This window comes from Myotis yumanensis, unplaced genomic scaffold (assembly GCF_028538775.1).
Source record: "Myotis yumanensis isolate MYYU_CA2020_CCGP unplaced genomic scaffold, mMyoYum1.0.hap1 SCAF_2, whole genome shotgun sequence".
Lineage (NCBI taxonomy): Eukaryota > Metazoa > Chordata > Mammalia > Chiroptera > Vespertilionidae > Myotis > Myotis yumanensis.
The window spans coordinates 51,382,366-51,402,530 of record NW_027223753.1 but is presented as its reverse complement, the minus strand read 5'-3'; the positions used below and the strand labels follow the sequence as shown (position 1 = coordinate 51,402,530).

The following is a 20,165-nucleotide window of genomic DNA, read 5'->3' as shown; positions in this document are numbered from 1 at the left end:
CAGTGCGGAAGTGTCAAGTGTTGTCGGCACACATTCTCAACCAGACTGCCTGCATTTGAATCCAAGCTCTGCTACGTACCAGTGGATCGCCCTGGCCAAGTTACTCAACCTCTCTGTGCCTCAGTTTTCCCATCTGTCCAGAGGAGATGATCCTAGTACCAACCTGAAACAATAAAAGAAATTACTATTTGTTAAATATTTAGAATAGTGCCTGGAAAAAAGAAAGTACTTTATAATTTGGATTATTATTTAGGAGGGAGTTGAGGGGAGAGGAAACAGGAAGAGCAGATGTGTCATGTAGAGAAGCTGGTAGTAAAGGAAGGCGAGGAATTGGGCCACACTTTCGGGAAGGGGAAGAATAAAGCAGTCAAGCACAGGTGTTTCTGTGTATTTCACTTCCCAAGATAAGGAGGCGTGTGACTATTTGAAGGTGGATGGAATGGAGCCAACTAACAGAAAGGCAGGCGAGGGCAGGGATAGCTGTGGGGGCAGGATGATCTGTAATAAGGGCACCAGTAATTCGAGGTGTTAGGAGGTAAGTACTTACTGAATAGTTTTCTCTGTATTCCTCAGGAATCCAGCAAACCTATATAATGTGTCACAAATTTGGCATTGAAATTTGGAATAGACCGCTATACCCCTCAGCTGTTCAGTAGATGGGGAGAAATTAGCTGATGTGGGGCGAGCAGAAGGAGCTCTGCTAATGAGTAGCTACAATCGGTGGTGCACCTGGGTCATCCTGGAAGCAACCTCACAGCTAAACCAGCACAGTGATCACCAGACGGGGCGGAGTGGCTTTAGGACAGGCACCAGACATTCTCAGCCAAACCACAGGCAGCCCAGCAGCCACCCAGCCATGGCAGTAGACCAAACAACTGGGCTGTGTTCAGATGCAGTAGTGTGACCACTCATATTTCAATCCTCTTCCCACTATTGCCACAGGAAAATAATTTGGTCCAAAAGTCAAGTTCAAAACAACAAAAGCTTCCATTTTCATAGAAACGTAGGTTTATTTCGATAGAGACATGCTGAATACAAAGGACTGAAATAAATGAGTAATCGTTAACATAAAATAATAGAACCTTTTAATAAAAATTAATATTTGTCCTTGAACATTACCTTACCAGACACTGAATAACTGCACAAATAAGCGTAATACAAATAAACCTATTTTTCTTGTTCTCCGAAAGTGAAATATTTCCTGTTGCTCACACCAAACAATCCAAGACTAATGACGTGGCAATCGGCTGCTGAAATATTCGCTGCTAGTATTAGTGGAGAGAGATGGTGCGCCTGCGCTTAAGGCGCCTAAGGGAAATGAATGCAACACGGTTATAGTAATCAGTCACTAGCAAACATTGTAGTTCATTATGAATAATTATGTATAACAGGATATTGTAAAAATTAAGTTATGAAATTTTATTAAAACGTTTCTTACATACCATTGTACTGGCTGGGCCGCAAAAATATTCGTTGTGGGCCTCATGCAGCCTGAGTGCCGAAAGTTTGCTTGCTCTACAGCAGTGGTTCTCAACCGTGGCTGCACCTTAGAATCACCTGGGAATCTTTTTAAAATCCTGATTTCTGGGCCTCATCCTCCGGAAATTCTGTTTCTTTGTTACTAGTGTTGTGGCCTCACTGCTCTAACCGGTTTGTCTCAGTGGATAGAGCATCGGCCTGTGGACTCAAGGGTCCCAGTTTCGATTCCCGTCAAGGGCATGTACCTTGGTTGTGGGCACATACCCAGTAGGGGGTGTGCAGGTGGCAGCTGATCAATGTTTCTCTCTCATCGATGTTTCTAACTCTCTATCCCTCTCCCTTCCTCTCTGTAAAAAATCAATAAAAATATATTAAAAAAAAAAAAAGAATTCTGTCCACTGACATCTCTGTCTGTTTACAGATCAGGAACCACAAAAACAAGTATGCATCCAGCTCCACCTCCTTACCTCACCAGTGCTCCTCAACATCGATGTGGAGTGACCATTTGGGAAGGTGAGATTCAGAAACCGCCCAGATTGACAGCATAGACTTCCCCCATCCCCTTGTTCTGAGTTTGTGTTAGGAAGGCAGAATAGCTCTAAGGATAAAATGGAAGTTAAGCACACTTATCTGATTAAGGAGGACTAGATTCCTTAGAGGAGCTGTTGTTGTTATTCACTTAGATTTCCTTCAACTGAGAACTTTCTGAAACTGGGTCCAGTCTGATCATGTGACTGATCAATTTTCATGCCCTGAAAGAGCCTGCATGTCAGTGATGTTTCATAGTAAAAATAGTTTTGGAGAGTATTTTAAGTCTAAGCTACCCCTGTTTTAATTAGAGCAGGACTCGGTGTGTTCTGCATATGGTTAGCACACTCTTGCTTGCCCTTCTGATTAGATCTGTTTTGTATAAAGCATGTAATTCAATAAACCCTCCAGAAAACAGAACTGCCTAATAGGATGCACAGTTGCTCGTTTTAAATTCTGAGCACTTGACTTTCCTCCCTCAAACACCTCTTTTCAATATTTCTGTTGTTAACTGTGGGGTTAATTGCATGAATAGCCTTCTGGCATTGTGGGATTGTTTTTGTTTTAATGAGATAATGTGAAATGTTCCATACTTGACTTTTTGCATAAGTTGAATTCTTCATTTTAATGAAAAGTTAGCATGTTCATTTTATTCATTTCCTGTCTAAGGCTGGGTACCATAACTCCTCTACTCAGTATAAGTTGTTATGGATGTGGACATTCAAGTAGCTCAGTTTCTTTGGCCATTAGTTCTCCCACAGTTGGGGTAATTGAAAGACAATCACTTCTGTTCTTCAGGAGAAGATTTAAATGTCTTTTTCAATAGAGATATAGTGTGTAACAATGCCTGAAGGATAAGAATAAGCTAATTGATCCTGAAACATAGCTCATAAGTCAGAAGGCCAATAACATTTTTCTCAACTCACCTTTATGGTCCTATATCCTTTCCCTAAATATGTACATATGATAGACATAACCTAGCCCCGTTTTACTCTACACACAGATTCCCCTGGAAAACAAATGAAGGGAATAGAAGGGAGACATCCAGCCTGGCTGGTGTGACTCAGTGACTGAGCATTGACCTATGAGGTTATGGTTCGATTCCCCATCAGAGCATATGACTGGGTTGAGCCTCGATTCCCAGCATGGGGCATGCAAGAGGCAATCAACCAATGATGCTCTCTCATCATTGATGTTTCTATCTCTCTCTCTCCCTCTCCTTTCCTCTCTGAAATGAATAAAAATATATATTTTCAAAAAAGAATGGAAATATCCAACTCCCATCTCTTTATCGATAAATGTACTCTAATTTCATTTTTTATTTTTTAGAGTAAATCTTAATATACTTTCCCCTCATCATAAAAAAATAAGCGAGGCTATCTACAGAAACTTTGGAAAATAAAAGACATTAGAAAGAAAAGGCAGCTTATTAAACTTTACTTCAACTACTCAAGAAAACTCCACCATCATTTTAGTATATTTTTCTCTTATTTTTCCTCTGCACTTTTCTTGATTTTGTTTTACATATTTATGATAATATTAAATATGCATTATTGCATCCTATTATATTTCATTTAACATAAAATAAGCATTCCCTAGATTATTTACAAATTACTTTAAAGTAATTTTAATATTCATTAATAGTCTATTAAAATGATATACTATAGCTTACTTAACCATAACCTGTGTTCAAATTGGCACCATGTTGAATAGACCATCATAACCCAAAATTAAAATGCAGAGGTTTTTAAAAATATATTTGGTTGCTGTTGTTTTTTACCATAAGTTTACTTTAAAGAATAAATAATATGCAAAATTGTAATATTCTTTATTTTTTAATTTCTTTGATTAAGTTATTACATATGTGTCCTCACCCCCACATTACCCCCCATCCCCCACACTCAGGCCCTCACCCCCCTGTTGTCTGTGTCCATTGGTTAGGCTTATATGCTTGCATATAAGTCCTTTGGTTAATATTCTTTAAAGATGCATATAGTCTGACTTCTTTCTAAAAGAATTCTAGAGACTTAAAATTTCTTCAGCAATGAATGAGAGTTTCTGCTTTGCTTTAACCTTAACTAGCTCTGTATATCTTAAAACACACACACACACACACACACACACACACTACTTTGTTGGTTTGATAGGACAAAAATTGCAGATCATGTCTATTTCAATTTGCATTCCTCCTTATACATTTTTAGGGTATAGTTATATCCTGGTTAGGGTTATTTATATGGTAAGATTATTTGGCCATTCGATGTGTCTATAATTGATATAGCTTCATGATTTAATTATTCTTCTAGATTACTTGGAAACCAGAAAAATTACTCAGAAAAAGCATATACTTAGCATAATTAAATAATCCAGAAGCTTAAGTGGTTCAAAATCCAGAGTTATTTAAATAGCTTTTATTTCAAAAACACACATATAATTACTTCAAACCAGAATGTTTTAATGTCTAAGATATTTATGTTGCTTACTTATATCTTACTCCTCCCAGGGGTGGGGAGCATCTGGCCTGTGGGCCATATAAAAACCTATGAGAACATTTGGTCTGGCCCTGCATTAGGGGTGAGTTAATTAAATGTTTGATCAAATATAGCAGGCTAAATTTTAAGTTGATACTTTTGTATGGCCCATGAATGATGTTATAAATATCTCAATGGCCCTCAAAGAAAAAAGGTTCCCCACCCCTGCCTCACACCATAAAAATAAAAATAAATAAATAAATAAACAAACAAACCCTGTTTATGCTTATTACATCTTTCTCTCTCTATTCTAACAGATCATGAAAGAACAAAGATGGACTTTTTCTTACAATTCCTGCTTCCCCGAATTTGTGTTTTTCTTCCCACCTGAGGAGAATTTTATATTTTGATTTGGATTGTTTCTTAATTTTCATCTTTTTTTACTTTAATTTTTTTTCTTGTCAGTAATACCCACTGAGAATAGGTTTATTCCTGCCTCTGAGCGTTAAATTGACTTCTTGAGCTGGATTTTGAATATGTATTTAAGAAATTGGGCAGGATTACATAGATGATGATTGGTGAAAAAGTGAAAAAAAAAAGAAAAAACCATCTTCCAGGAGTTTGTCCCCAATTTCAAACCTTTACCTGAATTTCGACCCATGTAAACACCTTTACATTTTGTGGTTGTTTTGATTTTACAATATGAGTTTGAAAAATCAGTATAGACTTTTGACAATGTAAAATCAACATATTGCGGGCAGAATTCAATTAGTAGGACATAAATTAAATGAGATAGAAAAGTATGTTAATTGAAGGCAGGACTATACTATGACAAAAGTTATTTATGCAAAATGTATGATTAATGTTTTGGAGTTGTGTCCTTCTGGGTTAAGCTTGGAACTCAAAGTCCCTACGTCAATATTCTGGTTATCTGCCACTTAGTGACTCTGGAATCAATTTAATTCTCATTTCTCTGTCTTTGAAGACTAAAAGGCATGATGAAGGGCTCTCTTGAAGTGTCATAGAAAACAATAATGAGGCTAGATGATTAACCATCGAGTAAAAGCAATAGACATCCAAGCACAGCCTTCAGTTCACCACTATTAATTCAGGATTTCTTAAAATTTATTCTCTGGTAGCATAAAAAGGGCAATATTAATAAGTAACACAGTTATCACATTTCAAAATTTGTGACTTTTTATGAAAAGAAAAAACCCATTTTGTCTGAATTATAGAATTTTAAAAAATACTTTGAGTCATATAATATGATCTTACCTTCCTATAAGTTCAACCAGTCTTTTTATCTCTTGTATTCCCTCTCCTCTCTTCCTCCTTTCCTTCCCTCTTCTCTTTAATTTAATTTATTGTGTCTCTTCTTTAGGAACTGTGCTAAGTAAGGGCCATGCTGTCACCTACAAGAACATTTGGGGAAGAGATGATAATATAGTATCAGGATTCATGGGAGCCTATACTATGACTCCATCATCATTTCTGCCAACTAAGTTAAGCCAAAAATAGTTGAATCATTTCTCTTAAATAGTTGAACTAGCTGTGAATTAATTATAAACTGCAATTATTTTCATTCAAACCTGTATTTGAAATGGCTTTATATAACTATCACAAATCAGATGCTGTACACAATCCCTTGATTCAGATTTAACTCAACACATTTTATTGATCAAGTGGAATTATCCAATAATAAGAATGCCCATGCTTCTGTTACATCTATCTGTCCATCATTTATCTTTGTGGCTGTCTAGCTGTCATCTATTTATTATTTTATTTTTACAAAAGAGGGTAAAGTTTACAGAGGGCTTGTCCAATGTTGCATGACTAATATAGGAAATCAAATCCAAGCTCAAGTATTTTGATTCCAGGTTGTCCCAATAGCCCAGCAAGATGTGAGATTTGCTACAATGACATTCCATTTATAAGACAATGTGATGTAGTAACATAAGCATGGGTTTTTGGAATCAAACTTGGATTTAAATCTAGCTGTTCCACTCACTAGCTCTGTGACCTTGAGAAAGTTAATTAACCTCATGCAGTCTCAGTGACTTAATTTATAAACCAAAGCTAATAATACCTGTGAGGTTACTGTGATAATGTATGTAAAGTGAGTGTAACACAAAAGGTACTCTGTAAGAGCTAACTGTGATTAATTCTTTATCCAGACTTATCTCCAACTATATGATATGAGTTCTCAATTTCAACTATAAACTGGCTTCTTTACTGTATGGGTTTAAATGTCATGAACAGAATAAACTTCAGATCCCTGGCTCTTATTCTTGTTTATAATACCTCATGATTATTTTTGCCCATGCAAAACCTACTCATCTCTCACATGTTCAAATCTCACCTTGACCTTCAGCCTTGAATAATTTGAGTATCTTTGTTCTCCTCTTACCTCTATCCACGACTCTGAAGTCATATAGTGCTCGTTTTGAAGAATATTGTGTTATTCCGTAAATATTTTCACTATGTATGTCTTTTTCCTGTGGCAAAATTGTATTTAGTGATGGTCAGGACTCTTTAATCAGATTTTCTTTATAGCTCTCTTAGCACTAGTGCAGTACTTGACACCAAGAAAGATGCTATTTATTTGGTAAATTCTCAAAAAAGGAACAACGTATATACAAGATCAGCCGTTGAAAATTTCATCAAATGTGATATAAAGCCCTTTGTTTCCATGTTTCCAACTTGGGAATTTCCATATTAAACTTTCTTGATTTAAGAATGCTACATCCAGGCAGAATAATCACAGGAAGATTGACATAATAATGTTTATTAAGGCTCTATATGTGAAAGTAATCAAGTAACAAAATGATTGGAAACATTTGAAAAAGAGTGACTGACTATTTGGTAAAGATATTTCTGAATTATGAATGATCTTTGTCCAATAAGTTTGAAACCTGATATAGAGACAGCATATGTCAGTATAAAATAGTTTCAATACTTTTTAAACCACAGAAAAATATCCATTTCGTACTAATTCACCCAAAATAATAAGCTCTATAACATCAAATATTCTGAATCATGATTCAGTAACACAATTATTTATTTTTAACAAATGCTCTCAACTTTATTTTCTTTATTGTCTTCAGTAAACACAGATCCTCATAACTATATAATACGTTATAGTGAGGATAGAATTAAACCTCAAAATGAAATAAATTTCTTAGGAACTCTTTAAAAAATTACATGTGAGAAATGGTGCTTGATCTAAGTTTTATTGTAGTTCTAGTAATTACTGTAAAGCTCTATGGGATCCATATGTAAAACAAATATGCGGTATTAAGATGCTTTATAAGTGGACTGTACAGACCTGGCTCTTGACTACATACAATATATAGGGGTAATTTTGACATATGACTTCTACATTGGAAGAAATGAACTACTGCCTACTCCCACCTCCACCTTATTGCAGAATCAGCGCTTTAATTCAGCACCACTGCAGCCCAGTGTGAAACAAAACAAACAAATCCCAGCTGTGCTGCTCCCAAGAGAGGTTTTGCCAGAGTAATATGCAGAGGCATTCCAAGCCATGCCAAGATCTTAGACCCAGAGAGAGATCAAACAAACAAAAACAGGAAAAGTTAGGGTTAGAAGATTGAGCTTCCATCAGAAGCTATATTTTGTCCAAATTCTCTCAAAGAAGGAAGAGAAAATTAGTCATTATCTTTTATATGTAAACTAGAGGCCCAGTGCATGAAATTCATGCACGGGGGTGGGGGGGTGGTTGCCTCAGCCCAGCCTGCACCCTCTCCAATCCGGGACCCCTCAGGGGATGTCCGACTGCCGGGCTGGCAGGGGGGAAGTTGGGGCGTTGGACATCCCTCTTACAATTGGCACTCGGACATCCCTCTCACAATCCAGGACTGCTGGGTCCTAACTGCTCACCTGTCTGCCTGCCTGATCGCCCCTCACTGCCCCCCCTGCCAGCCTGGTCACCCCCAACTACCCTCCCCCCCCCCGCCGGCCTGGTTGCTCCCAACTGCTCCCCCCACTGACCTGGTCACCCTCACTGCCCCCCTGCTGACCTGGTCACACCCAACTGCCCCCCTGCTGGCCTGGTCTCCCCCAACTGCCCCCTCTGCTGGCCTGGTCTCCCTACGCAGCCTGCTGTTCAGTCATTGGTCGTTCCTCACTAATCCCCCTGCTGGCCTTGTTGCCCCACGCAGCCTGCTGTTCAGTCGTCTGTCTGGTTGTTTTGGTCATGATGGCCCCTTGCTTTTTATATATTAGGACCAGAGGCTCAATGCACGAAATTCCTGCAAGGGGCTTGGCCCTCACAGTCCCAGCTGCCACCACCCTCTGCGGGGCGATCAATTGCAGAGCACCCCCTCCCCCATTGATCGCCCTGCAGAGGGTGGGACAGCCCTGGCCTCATAGCCCCGTAGCCCCGCTCCTTGCCCACTGGTTGTTCTGGAAGGTCGTTCCAGAAGGTCGTTCTGCCATCTGGTCTAATTAGCATATTAGTTCTTTATTATATAGGATATGTATATCTGTCTTATAGTTAATAAGTGGACTTTGGTCTGTGAAATATATAAAAATTTAGACCAAGTTGAATGTATCCACAGTTTTACTGTCTATAAGAATGACTTTTAAAAATTAAATAAATGATGAAATCCAGGTTATAAGGAATCATATATACTACTTAAGGGAACAAAATTTATCAACATCCTCAGTAGTTGGAAGCACATTCCAAAGGGATCTGTTATTAAGATGATTGTAATTATCGAGGTACCTTAAAGATCTGTAAAAAATATACCTTGGTTGATATACTTTGAGGTACTATGAATACTAAAATGTTTAATTGCTCTGTTTAAAACATTGTGCTCATATTTTCCATTAATTCAGGCTTTTTACTGAATTTTTTTGTTAATTCAAATTATCTCTAGGCTCATCCCATGGATAAACGTGTTTTCCATTTCATTTTTGTCCTAAGGCTTTCTTTTGTTTTTATTATCTGAAATGCTTTTTTATATAAAAATGATTTGTACAATGTGTATTTTAAGAGCTTTGTCATCATTGTTTTTTAATACTTAACCATATTGTAAGCTCCTTGTGGGCAGGACCCATGCTTTGTATATATCTTGTACCTGTAGAGTCCAGCACAGTGTTAAGCACATAGAAAGTGCTCAATAAAAACTTGATGGAAAGTGCAAGTGACCTGACTGCAGTCTCCGTGAGTGCTGTGTAAGACGACTAGGCGGATACACTATAAGTAAGGGTCAAGAGTTGGTTTTCTATTTATTTCTCCTCTTTGATGTTGTGCCATTTTGGTCAGCCTTTAAATTTGAGCATATAAGAGAGTCTTCTTAGACTTCTTGAAGAAAACAACTGTAAATATTTGTTGATTATGGGATGATTGCTCTTAGAAAAAAAATAAAAGAGATAAATATATTCCTGTGTATAAAATAACGTGTCTTTTAGTCAATTATGTCATTTCTTATCTTGGCATGGGAGCTGAATTTCAACCTTCCACCCACAGGTGTATGTAGCAGGCAAAACTGAGAAAGAATGTCACAGGCTACTGAGAGTGACCTTGAAAATTTCTATATTTAATCTCACTTAGCCTCCGTGTCCTTATTTATAAAAGAGAGTGAAGCCTACCTTATAGATTTGCTGCAAAGGATAAAGATGACATGTAAGATGCTATTATTTTAAAACCACTATAAGTTCCCTGAGGTAAAATATGATCCCCAAAAAAAGTCATTTACAGAACACCTCAATTATAAGTGGTTGGAATTTGGATCTGAGAGACAGGAATTATGCGTATGCCAAAGCAGCACATGGTATAAGAGCCCCAAGCAGTTTTACTACCAGTGCTTTGCAAATCTCCAACTATCCTTTAAAGGGTTAACTTGCATTATTATCAGCCAGCTGCTGAACCAATGGGATTTCCTCTGCAGGTGCCAGCAAGACTATTTCTGCCAAAATATGAGAAGGTGATTTTGAAATAAAACTTCCTAGAGCATAACCTACATGCAAGAGCTTGCACAGTTAAAGAGGAAAAAGCCTGAGGCTAGAGCCCCCATTAATATTCAGAGCGGGAAGTGGACTGAGATAAGAAGGAGCTGAAAAGAGGTAGGAGAGCTGCCAGTGAAGGCTAGGTCATCTGAGCCTGTTTCAGGATGGTCTCTGGACTGAGTTGGATGACTGGGGCCAGTTGGTATTAAGACTGTCTCTCAGAGAACCTGTTCATGAAATGAAGAGTGGGGTTTTTTGGTCGATATAGGGCCAGCATATTAGGGTTACAGAACCCAGGGGTTGTACTACTCTTAACTTATCACACAACCATACCATATTGCAAAACCTACCCATTGGCAAGTGGGAAAATGACAGATGCTAAAATGAAACTTGTGGAGATTTGATGCAGCATTTCCCAAACTTGCCTAATCATATTAATCACACAACGTTTGTAAAATTAGAAAATCCTGGTATTTTCCCTGGAGGTCATGAGCCAGAAAAAATCTAGCAGGGGACCTGGGATTTTGTATTTCTTTTTTTTTTTTTTAAATATTTTAATGATTTTTTACAGAGAGGAAGGGAGAGAGATAGAAAGTTAGAAACATCGATGAGAGAGAAACATCCATCAGCTGCCTCCTGCACACCCCCTACTGGGGATGCACCCGCAACCAAGGTACATGCCCTTGACCATAATCGAACATGGGACCCTTCAGTCTGCAGGCTGATGCTCTATCCACCGAGCTAAACTGGCTAGGGCAGGATTTTGTATTTCTTAAAAACAAGTTCCTTCCAGGTGATTTGTTTCATCAGGGAGGCTTGACAACATTTATGTAGTGTAGTGGTTCTCAAAGTATCATGCCTGGACTGGCAACATTAGCATCACTTAGGAATAATTTTCAATAGGCAGAAATGCAAAATCTGATTCTTACTGAATCAGAAACCCTGGAGCTGGAGCCCAGGAATCTATGTTTTAGATACTCTCCTGGTAATGCACACTAAAGCTTGAGAACTACATTTGTCAAATGTGGCCCAGAGAGCTGGAAGTTGGGAGTGTAGCTGCAGTGGAGGAAGTTCACCTAGTTCAGCGGTTCTCAACCTGTGGGTCGCGACCCCTTTGGGGGTCGAACGACCCTTTCACAGGGGTCGCCTAAGACCATCGTAAAACACACATATAATTACATATTGTTTTTGTGATTAGTCACTATGCTTTAATTATGTTCAATTTGTAACAATGAAATTGGGGGTCACCACAACATGAGGAACTGTATTAAAGGGTTGCGGCATTAGGAAGGTTGAGTACCACTGATCTAGTTCCTATTCTCCTCGAACTAGAAAAGACATCACTCAATCCAGTAGCTGACTGCTGTTCTTCCCCTGACATCACTACCTCCATTTCTATTTTCTAAGGAGTAACTTGAGTTTGTGGATCCCATTTTGTTTCCCAACTTAGCAGAATCCTAGCTGCTAGAGGTTCACAATCTTTGGCATTCATTGGCTTGTTAGGCAAGTCACATCATCTTACATAGTATTCTCTCCTGTCCAAATGTCCCCTTTTTATAAGAACACCAGTCATGCTGGTTTAGGGGCCCACTCAACTCTAGTATGACCTCATCTTAATTCATTGCATCTGAATTAAGACCTTTAGCATCTGCAAAGACCCTGTTTTCAAATAAAGTTACAATGTGTGGTCCTGGGGGTTAGGAATTCAACATATTAATTTGGTTTGGGCTGAGGAACACAATTCAATCCATTACAGAAAGGTTGGTTGATCTAGGGAGGAAGCCAAACCTAATCCCTAAAATTATAAGATCTAACATGATAAAGCTTCTGGAATTTAACAGGTTTATGGACTGAATAAAAAATCTCAGTGATGCACACAACCCTTGGCTCCAATTAAGAAAGATAACTCGAAAGTGGTCAGATTCCTAATGCTGAAATAGCTGCAAGTTTTTCCTACAAATAAATAAACAAACAGTACACATTTCATAAAGCAAGTGGTGGGGACGATAATCAAATTTGATTAAAACCAATTGCTCTATGCTGGGCAAGAGGTTTAAAGAATTCTTACACTTCCATTATGAACACAGGTTGATTTCACTGCTTTGAACACTCAGATTTCTTTTCTGGTAGTTTTTATATCTCAGCAATAAACTCATCTAATGGTTGAAATCTGAAGGGACCCAGATGCTACCCATTTGAAAAAGGATGATTAAGGATTTTTAAAGTTATTTGAACAAGAGGGTATTCACACAGGTATGTGATGGTCCTGAACACAGATGGATGTAGTGGTCCAGTTATTGCCTTCTTAAGTCAGGCTTGCTTATTTGGGACTTTTATTTACAACTAGAGGCCCAGTGCACAAAAATTTGTGCACTGGAGGGGGGGTTCCCTCAGCCCAGCTTGCCCCCCATCATATACTGGGAGACCTCAGGGGATGTCCTACACCCTGCTCCCTGCTCCCCTTGGGGAGCGGGCCTAAGCCGCAGTCTGGCCTCCCTTTGTGGGAGGCGACCGGGCTGATCAGGGGAAGGCACCAGCCCCATCACCCTGCTGTTGCAGCCACTGCCAGTCACCGCAGACACCAAGGTGTTTTCATCAACACGGACTCCAGTCCCTTTACCATGAAAAAATGACAACTTTCTTTAGGCATTTTCAAGATGTGTCTTTCATAGGATATGACATTTCTTTCTTTCTTTCTTTTTTTATCCTCACCTGAGGATATGTTTCCATTGATTTTTAGAGAATGTGGAAGAGAAAGGGAAAGACAGAGAGAAACAGCAAAGTGAAAGGAACACTTTGATTGGTTGCCTCCTGCATGAACTCTGACCTGGGCCCAGGCCAGGGAGGAGCCTGCAACCTAGGTACATGCCCTTGGTCAGAATTGAACCCAGACCCAGCAGTGGGCATTATCCACTGAGCAAAACCAGCTAGGACAGGATATGACATTTCTTAACTCTCCAGCAGCGGACCTTCCTTTTTTTCTCCAGGAGTGAGGTAGAAAACCCTAGATCACCTATTTGGATTCTTATTACCCAAGTTACTAAGAATATTACCAGTGGCATACAGGGAGCTAAGCCAATGAGCAATCAGAAAAGGTGTTTCCTCTATAGTTCACACAAATTGCTGGCTTGGCCCCTGCCCAGGCCTAACACCTCTGGCCTAGTCATTAGCCCTGGGCAGGGGACCTCCAGCTCCCTCAATCGTTGGCTCGGCCCCTGCTCCCCATGATCACTGGCTCTGCCCCTGCTCCCCGCCATCGCCAGCTCCCTCCCTGCTCCCCACAATCACTGGCTCTGCCCCTGCACAGGCCTAACGCCTCTGGCCAAGGCCTTAGGCCTGGGCAAGGGACCCCCAGCTTCCACCATCACCAGCTCTGTCCCTGCTACCCCCGATTGTTGGAACCCCCCCTGCCCAGACCTAACGCCTCTGGCCGGGGCATTAGTCCTGGGCAGGGGACCCTCAGCTCTCCACGATCTCCCGCTCCGCCCCTGCCCAGGCCTAATACCATGGGAAGGGGACCCCCTGCTCCCCGTAATTGCAGGCTCCTCACCTGCCCAGGCCTAACGCCACTGGCAAAGGCATTAGGCCTGGGCAGGAGACCCCCAGCTCCCCGCCATTGCCGGCTCCGCCACTGCCCAGGCCTAATGCCTCTGGCCAAGGCTTTAGGCCTGGGCAGAGGATCAACAGCCCCCCGCGATTGCCGGCTCCACCCCTGCCCAGGCCTAATGCCTCTGACCAAGGCATTAGGCCCAGGCAGAGGACCCCCTGCTCCCACCATCGCCAGCTCCGCCCCTGCTACGCGTGATCGCTGGCACCGCCCCTGCCCAGGCCTAATGCCTCTTGCCGAGGCATTAGGCCCAGGCAGAGGACCCCCAGCTCCCTATGATCACTGACTCCGCCCCTGCTCCCCGCAATCGCTGACTCCTCCCCTGCCCAGGCCTAATGCCTCTGACTGAGGTGTTAGGCCTGAGCAAGGGACCCCCAGCTCCCCACAATCATGGGCTCCGCTCCTGCTCCCCATTATTGCTGGCTCCCCCCCTGCTCCCCACCATCGCGGCTCCGCCCATGTCCAGGCCTAATGCTTCTGACCGAGGCATCAGGCTTGGGCAGGGGACCTCTCAGCTCTGATTGCAGGCTCCAATAGCCGCTGGGCGCCTATGTATGCAAATTAACCGCCATATTTGTTGGCGGTTAATTTGCATATTGTGCTGATTAGCCAATGGGAGACGTAGTGAAGGTACGGTCAATTACCCTTTTTGTCTATTATTACATAGGATGTTGTGCCTATATAAAGACAAATTTATAAAAGAGCATAAGAATACCATAAGTTGGGAAACCAAATATACAAAAGGGCATAAGAATCTGCTTTATCTGCTAATAAAAGTATCATCTTGGGTTTCAGGTCAACTGCCACTCATAGTCCCTCTGATGTCCAGTCCAGTGAATGAAATCCTCTTGATTGTGTGTTACTTGGGTGCAGGAATCAGAGAAAAATGTGAATACATATGGTGTAATTCCAGTTTGTGCTTTGGTGGCTTCCAAATTAAATTTTTTTTTTTAATTTCATACTTTGGTTTTCCTTTTTTGGTTGGGAGTGTCTCATGCCCCTCAAGTCCCAGAGAGGGTCACACGTCTCCCTGGAGAGGCCTCTCTTCCTCCTCTGGGTTGGTGGTGGTTGGGGCAGGTGTGCTGGGGGGCCAGGCGACCTCTGCCAGTCTCTTCACAATCTCACTCAGCTGCCCCAGGCCCTGGGAAGCCTCCACCAGCTGGGTCAGCCCCATTCCCAGGGCTTGGCGCTCCCACTGGTCCTGCGCCAGGGCCTGGGTCAGCCTCTGCAGCTGGCTGCCCACGTCCCTCACGGCAGCCACCAGCTCCAGCAGGGCAGGTGGCTCGCAAGCCATGACCCTGACAGGTGGCACCAGGGCCACACAGGGGCCAAGGAGGCCTGGGCTCTGGCTGGGGATTGGTCCCGGGGTGAGATTGTCAGGAGGAGGTTGATCTAAGGGGTGGGCCATGGAGGGCAGGCAGAAGTCCGGGCTCACAGTGGGGTCAAGGACTCACACAGAACATTGTTCAGTGTTTGTTTCTCGTGCATATATTGTTGATCTGATCCTGACTTCTAGGTTGTGCTAGTAAAATTCCATTGACTACTTTTTCATTTCATCACTCTATTTAAAGACTCCTCCCATACTTTATATAAAACACACACACACACACACAATGGTTGAAAAGCCATGTACTTATGTTTCTAGGAAGTGATGCAATTGTTTTTGGAAAAATAGTGAATGTTTCAACATATTTCTAAAGTTATTTTTGTATCAACACTCTTGCTGCATTTTCACAGTCACGGTGGGAGATTTTGCCAGCACCCAGTTATTTATTACTCATCTGGTACACAGTTGAACAAATCAATTTCTAGAAATTGTTTCACAATGAAACCTAAATGTAAATGCCTATAATTACTTAGGGTATATCTCTATATGCTAATAATTATAGGAATTAGAGGGACTGCATTGATATGATCCATTTGATAACACTATGTACTTAATAATTTTACATTTTACATTCCAGACTCTGCAACTATATAAAAAATGAACCCTCTCCCATGAGGAAGATAGCTGCCCAAACTAGTAGAGGTCCTACTAGTTCTCAGGTGAGGATGAAAATGACTACCTGACAAGGCATAAGCAGCAAAAGTTCAGCTAAGACCAATCCTAGACTAAGTATGAGGAAATTCTTTTTTGTCCCTTTGGTTTACATTAGATATATGGTTAGTTGTTCAAAGAACAAAAGTACAATTCCATTAGTGATGAGATTAGTGGTCCTAAAATATGTTTCTGTAATAATTCTACCCATGAATAAATGACAAAATCAAAGAGGGCTAAAACTCTTTCAAGCAGGAGGTTCTGCTTTGGGAATAAATGACCAATTTCTAGTGATGTTGTAAGAAGTGTTATAAAAAGTTTTTCCATCTCTTCTATACAAGGTGGGCAAAAGTAGGTTTGCAGTTGTTGATATGGAAAATAATAAATAAATAAACAGCAATACAAGACTAAACTCTTGTTCTGCAAATTCACAACTTGTAAACCTACTGTTGCCCCACCTTGTACTTACTGAGAAAAAGGACAAGGACAGAATAATGCCAAGACCTCCCAATCTCTGCTGCTAGAACACTATCAGGTCATTCAGAGAAAGGTAAGTATCTCTACCTGATTTTAGAATTGTTTTTCTTAATAGGAATTTTTCTTTCCCTTCCTTTCTTCCTTCATTCCCTCCTTGCCTCCCTCCCTCCTTTCTTCTCTGTTTCTCTTTCCTCCTATGCTTATTCAGTGAATGAAATCCTCTTGATTGTGTGTTACTTGGGTGCAGGAATCAGAGAAAAATGTGAATACATATGGTGCAAAGGGGAAAGAGAAGTGACATTTTTAAAAATTTACAAAGAGTGTCTACAATATTTAAACATATGCATTATGTTGGTGCTTTAGTCCTTTCACTTAAATCCTGTTAGAATGCAGCTATTTTAATGAGTGCTTTCATGAGTGAGACATGCTTTCCTGGGAGCGGCTGTGACAGAGGAGGGAGGAGAGGAGGGACAGCGTCAGGTACACTTAGGGACGGGCAGCTCTGCCCGGGTCGAGGAAGAAGTGTGCAGGGAGAGAAGAAAAGGGAAGTGAGAAGGGATCAATGACAATTTTTTTCTCATTTCTGTAGTCTCTTCAGATTCCATTCTGCCTCATAGCATATCCTACCAGTGGTTCTCAACCTTCTGGCCCTTTAAATATAGTTCCTCATGTTGTGACCCAACCATAAAATTATTTTCGTTGCTACTTCATAACTGTAATGTTGCTACTGTTATGAATCGTAATGTAAATATCTGCTATGCAGGATGGTCTTAGGCGACCCCTGTGAAAGGGTCGTTCCACCGCCAAAGGGGTCGGGACCCACAGGTTGAGAATCGATGTCTAGACTTTTAGTATATTTATCGTTATCCATCACAAAACCACCTATTTTCATTGAACATCATCTATCGTTTGGCATTCTGTTCAGCACTTGGCATACTACATTGTTATATCAAACTCTGCTATTGTCTCCTTTACAGCTGAACAAAAGAAGGCTGAGAGAGGGAGTAAGGTGCGAAGAATGATTAAAACCAGGTCCACTTGTATCACACCTCCTCCCTTTCTGATGATCATGCTCCTCTAAGACCAGGTTGTCCAGCAGTCAGGAGCAGGAGGCAGGGGGGAGGGGGAGTTGTCCAGCAGCTCCTAGATACTTCTAGAACAAGTGATGTGCCTTCACAATCCAGAGCGTGAGGAAGTACAATCCTGCCATGAGCCAAGAAAAAGGAGAAATGGAAGCCCTGGTGAGCCTCACTAGCATACACCCCAGTGTCTCAACAGTAAACAGAATGAAAGGGAAGAAATTAACTACAGAAGTTCTGAGTTTAGAAAGGGCAGGGTAATTTCCAGCTCAGCTTTTGACTCCAACCCTTTTCCATGTGTTGGTTTACTTGGCGAGGTGGAAGATTACTAGCCCTGGGGCCACTTTAAATACGGGCAGGTCCAGGCATAATTTTAGCAAAGCTGACAAAGCAGGTTGGTCTCTCAAGTAACCCAGTTGAGATTTATGGTAAGAGCAGCGTATGGTTCAGAGTTGCTACAGACTCCTGCATTAGCCAATGCAAACTTTTTCATTGCTGGTGATAACACAGCACTTTTCTGGAAGAAATGCAAAAGCGTGTTGACATTTTGGACAGAAAAAATGTATCTGGAGAGCTTTTCGGATTGGGTGCCTCTTTCAGATGAAATGAAGCTAGGAATTTACGAAATGAAAATCAATAAGCTGTCCTGGTTAATAAAGCAAATTATAATTCAAAATCATTAGACTGCCAAAAGCTTTCACTTTTAGAACTCTATAAAACCAACATTGATTTTGAATTAATAAAGCCAGGGAGTGTGATGCAGTGGACAGGGATTGAGGAAGGCAGCATTCACAACCCATCAGGAAGTTACTTACTATAGGAGTTTTAGTTTATTTCCCAATTTTTAGGCTGTTTCTCAACTGTTATGCGGACGATATTAATAAGTATATGGGCAAGTACCACCAGGAAATATATCTCAGCCTCCAATATATATTCAGTAATAGTGTTCACTTCTCTTTATCTCTAATACTCCTATTCTAAATCTGGCAAATCTCATCTCTCAGCTACACCAACAGCCTCCTAATGATCTTTCCACTTTTACTCTAGCCCCCACCCCATTCATTACTCACTAGACATAGTATCTCTCTCATCCCAGGGCCTTTGCACATGCCATCCTGCTCTTTTCCTGTTTCCTACATGGACAGCTCTATTTATTTCTTGGGTTGTCTTCCTGTGGTTACTTTCCCAAAAATAGTCTTTCTGGATCTTCCTATAGGAAGTAGTTTCCTCGTATTATTTGCTACTTCAACTCACTTGTTTCCTCCATGGTGCCTATCCTAATTTGTAATTTGTTTGTCTATTTACTTCTTTGTTTGTTGTCTATACTAGATATGAGTTTCACGAGGGTGGAAACTGGTTTGGTCTTGTCCAGCCTTGTCTCTACCAAGCACAATGCCTGGCACATTGAAGGTGCATAAGGAATATTTCTGTGATGAGTGAAGGGGCTGCTGTGTGGAATAAGTGAGATAATTAGGTGCATCTTTACGTATCCAGGTGGTGTTCAGTAATCCTTGTTATTCTTCCCTGCTCCTTTACCAGTGCTGCCCAATCAATCGCCACCTCTTTTAACCCATACATCCCCTACTGAAGGTCCCCAGGTTTGTCTCCCTGAAACCAAAATGTCGGGAGTTGAGTCCAAATTTGGTGTCTCTCAAAATTGAAGAATGAAGTCGCAGACAAAAACGGTTAGCAGAACCAAAGTTTATTGAGAGCATCCATGTGAATTAAAGTTTATTAGTCCATGGGTAGAGTCCCACATGGCCATAAGTCACGTGGGCACAGGGATGTGCTCCCCTGCCACAGAAACCTCAGGAACACATTGCATGCCGGGAGAAGAGAGAGCTGAAGAGGAAGTGTGCACTTTCTAATTTAGGGGGTGGATACAGTCGTGCTAGTTCTTGATTGGTCTTTTTAAAGAATTCTGCCTTAGCAACATCCTTGGGATTGGTTTATAAGCCTTACTGCCTTTTGATTGGTTATCTGCACGCTGCCTGTCTTAGCAATATCCATACACTAGAGGCCCACCTGGATCAGGCCTAAACAGGCATTCAGACATCCCTCTCACAATCCATAACTGCTGGCTCCCAACCGCTCACCTGCCTGCCTGCCTGATCACCCCCTAACCCAGGGGTGGGCAAACTTTTTGACTCGAGGGCCACAATGGGTTCTTAAACTGGACCAGAGGGCCGGAACAAAAGCATGGATGGAGTGTTTGTGTGAACTAATATAAATTCAAAGTAAACATCATTACATAAAAGGGTACGGTCTTTTTTTTTTAGTTTTATTCATTTCAAACGGGCCTAATCCGGCCCGCGTGCCGTAGTTTGCCCACGGCTGCCCTAACCACTCCCTGCCAGCCTGATCAATGCCTAACTGCTCCCCTGTCAGCCCGATTGCCCCTAACTGCCCTCCCCTGCTGGCCTGGTCACCCCCAACTGCCCTCCCCTGCTGGCCATCTTTGACCACATGGGGGCGGCCATCTTGTGTGTTGGGGTGATGGTCAATTTGCATAT

General features: G+C 41.4%; 1 protein-coding gene across 2 annotated transcripts in view; it reads left to right on the top strand.

The window, feature by feature from the left end:
- Window positions 1–20,165, top strand: part of PTGER3 (prostaglandin E receptor 3) — a 108,453-nt gene that overhangs the window by 75,278 nt on the left and 13,010 nt on the right. Inside the window, exons 3-4 of one of the 2 annotated variants that reach the window (XM_070405383.1) lie at window positions 1,901–1,992; window positions 4,796–9,646. In XM_070405383.1, the coding sequence (XP_070261484.1) occupies window positions 1,901–1,992; window positions 4,796–4,802 (99 nt within the window). In that variant the 3' untranslated portion in view covers window positions 4,803–9,646. Of the gene's footprint in view, window positions 1–1,900; window positions 1,993–4,795; window positions 9,647–20,165 lie in introns of those variants that run through there. The other variant, XM_070405382.1, reaches the window with a different exon arrangement.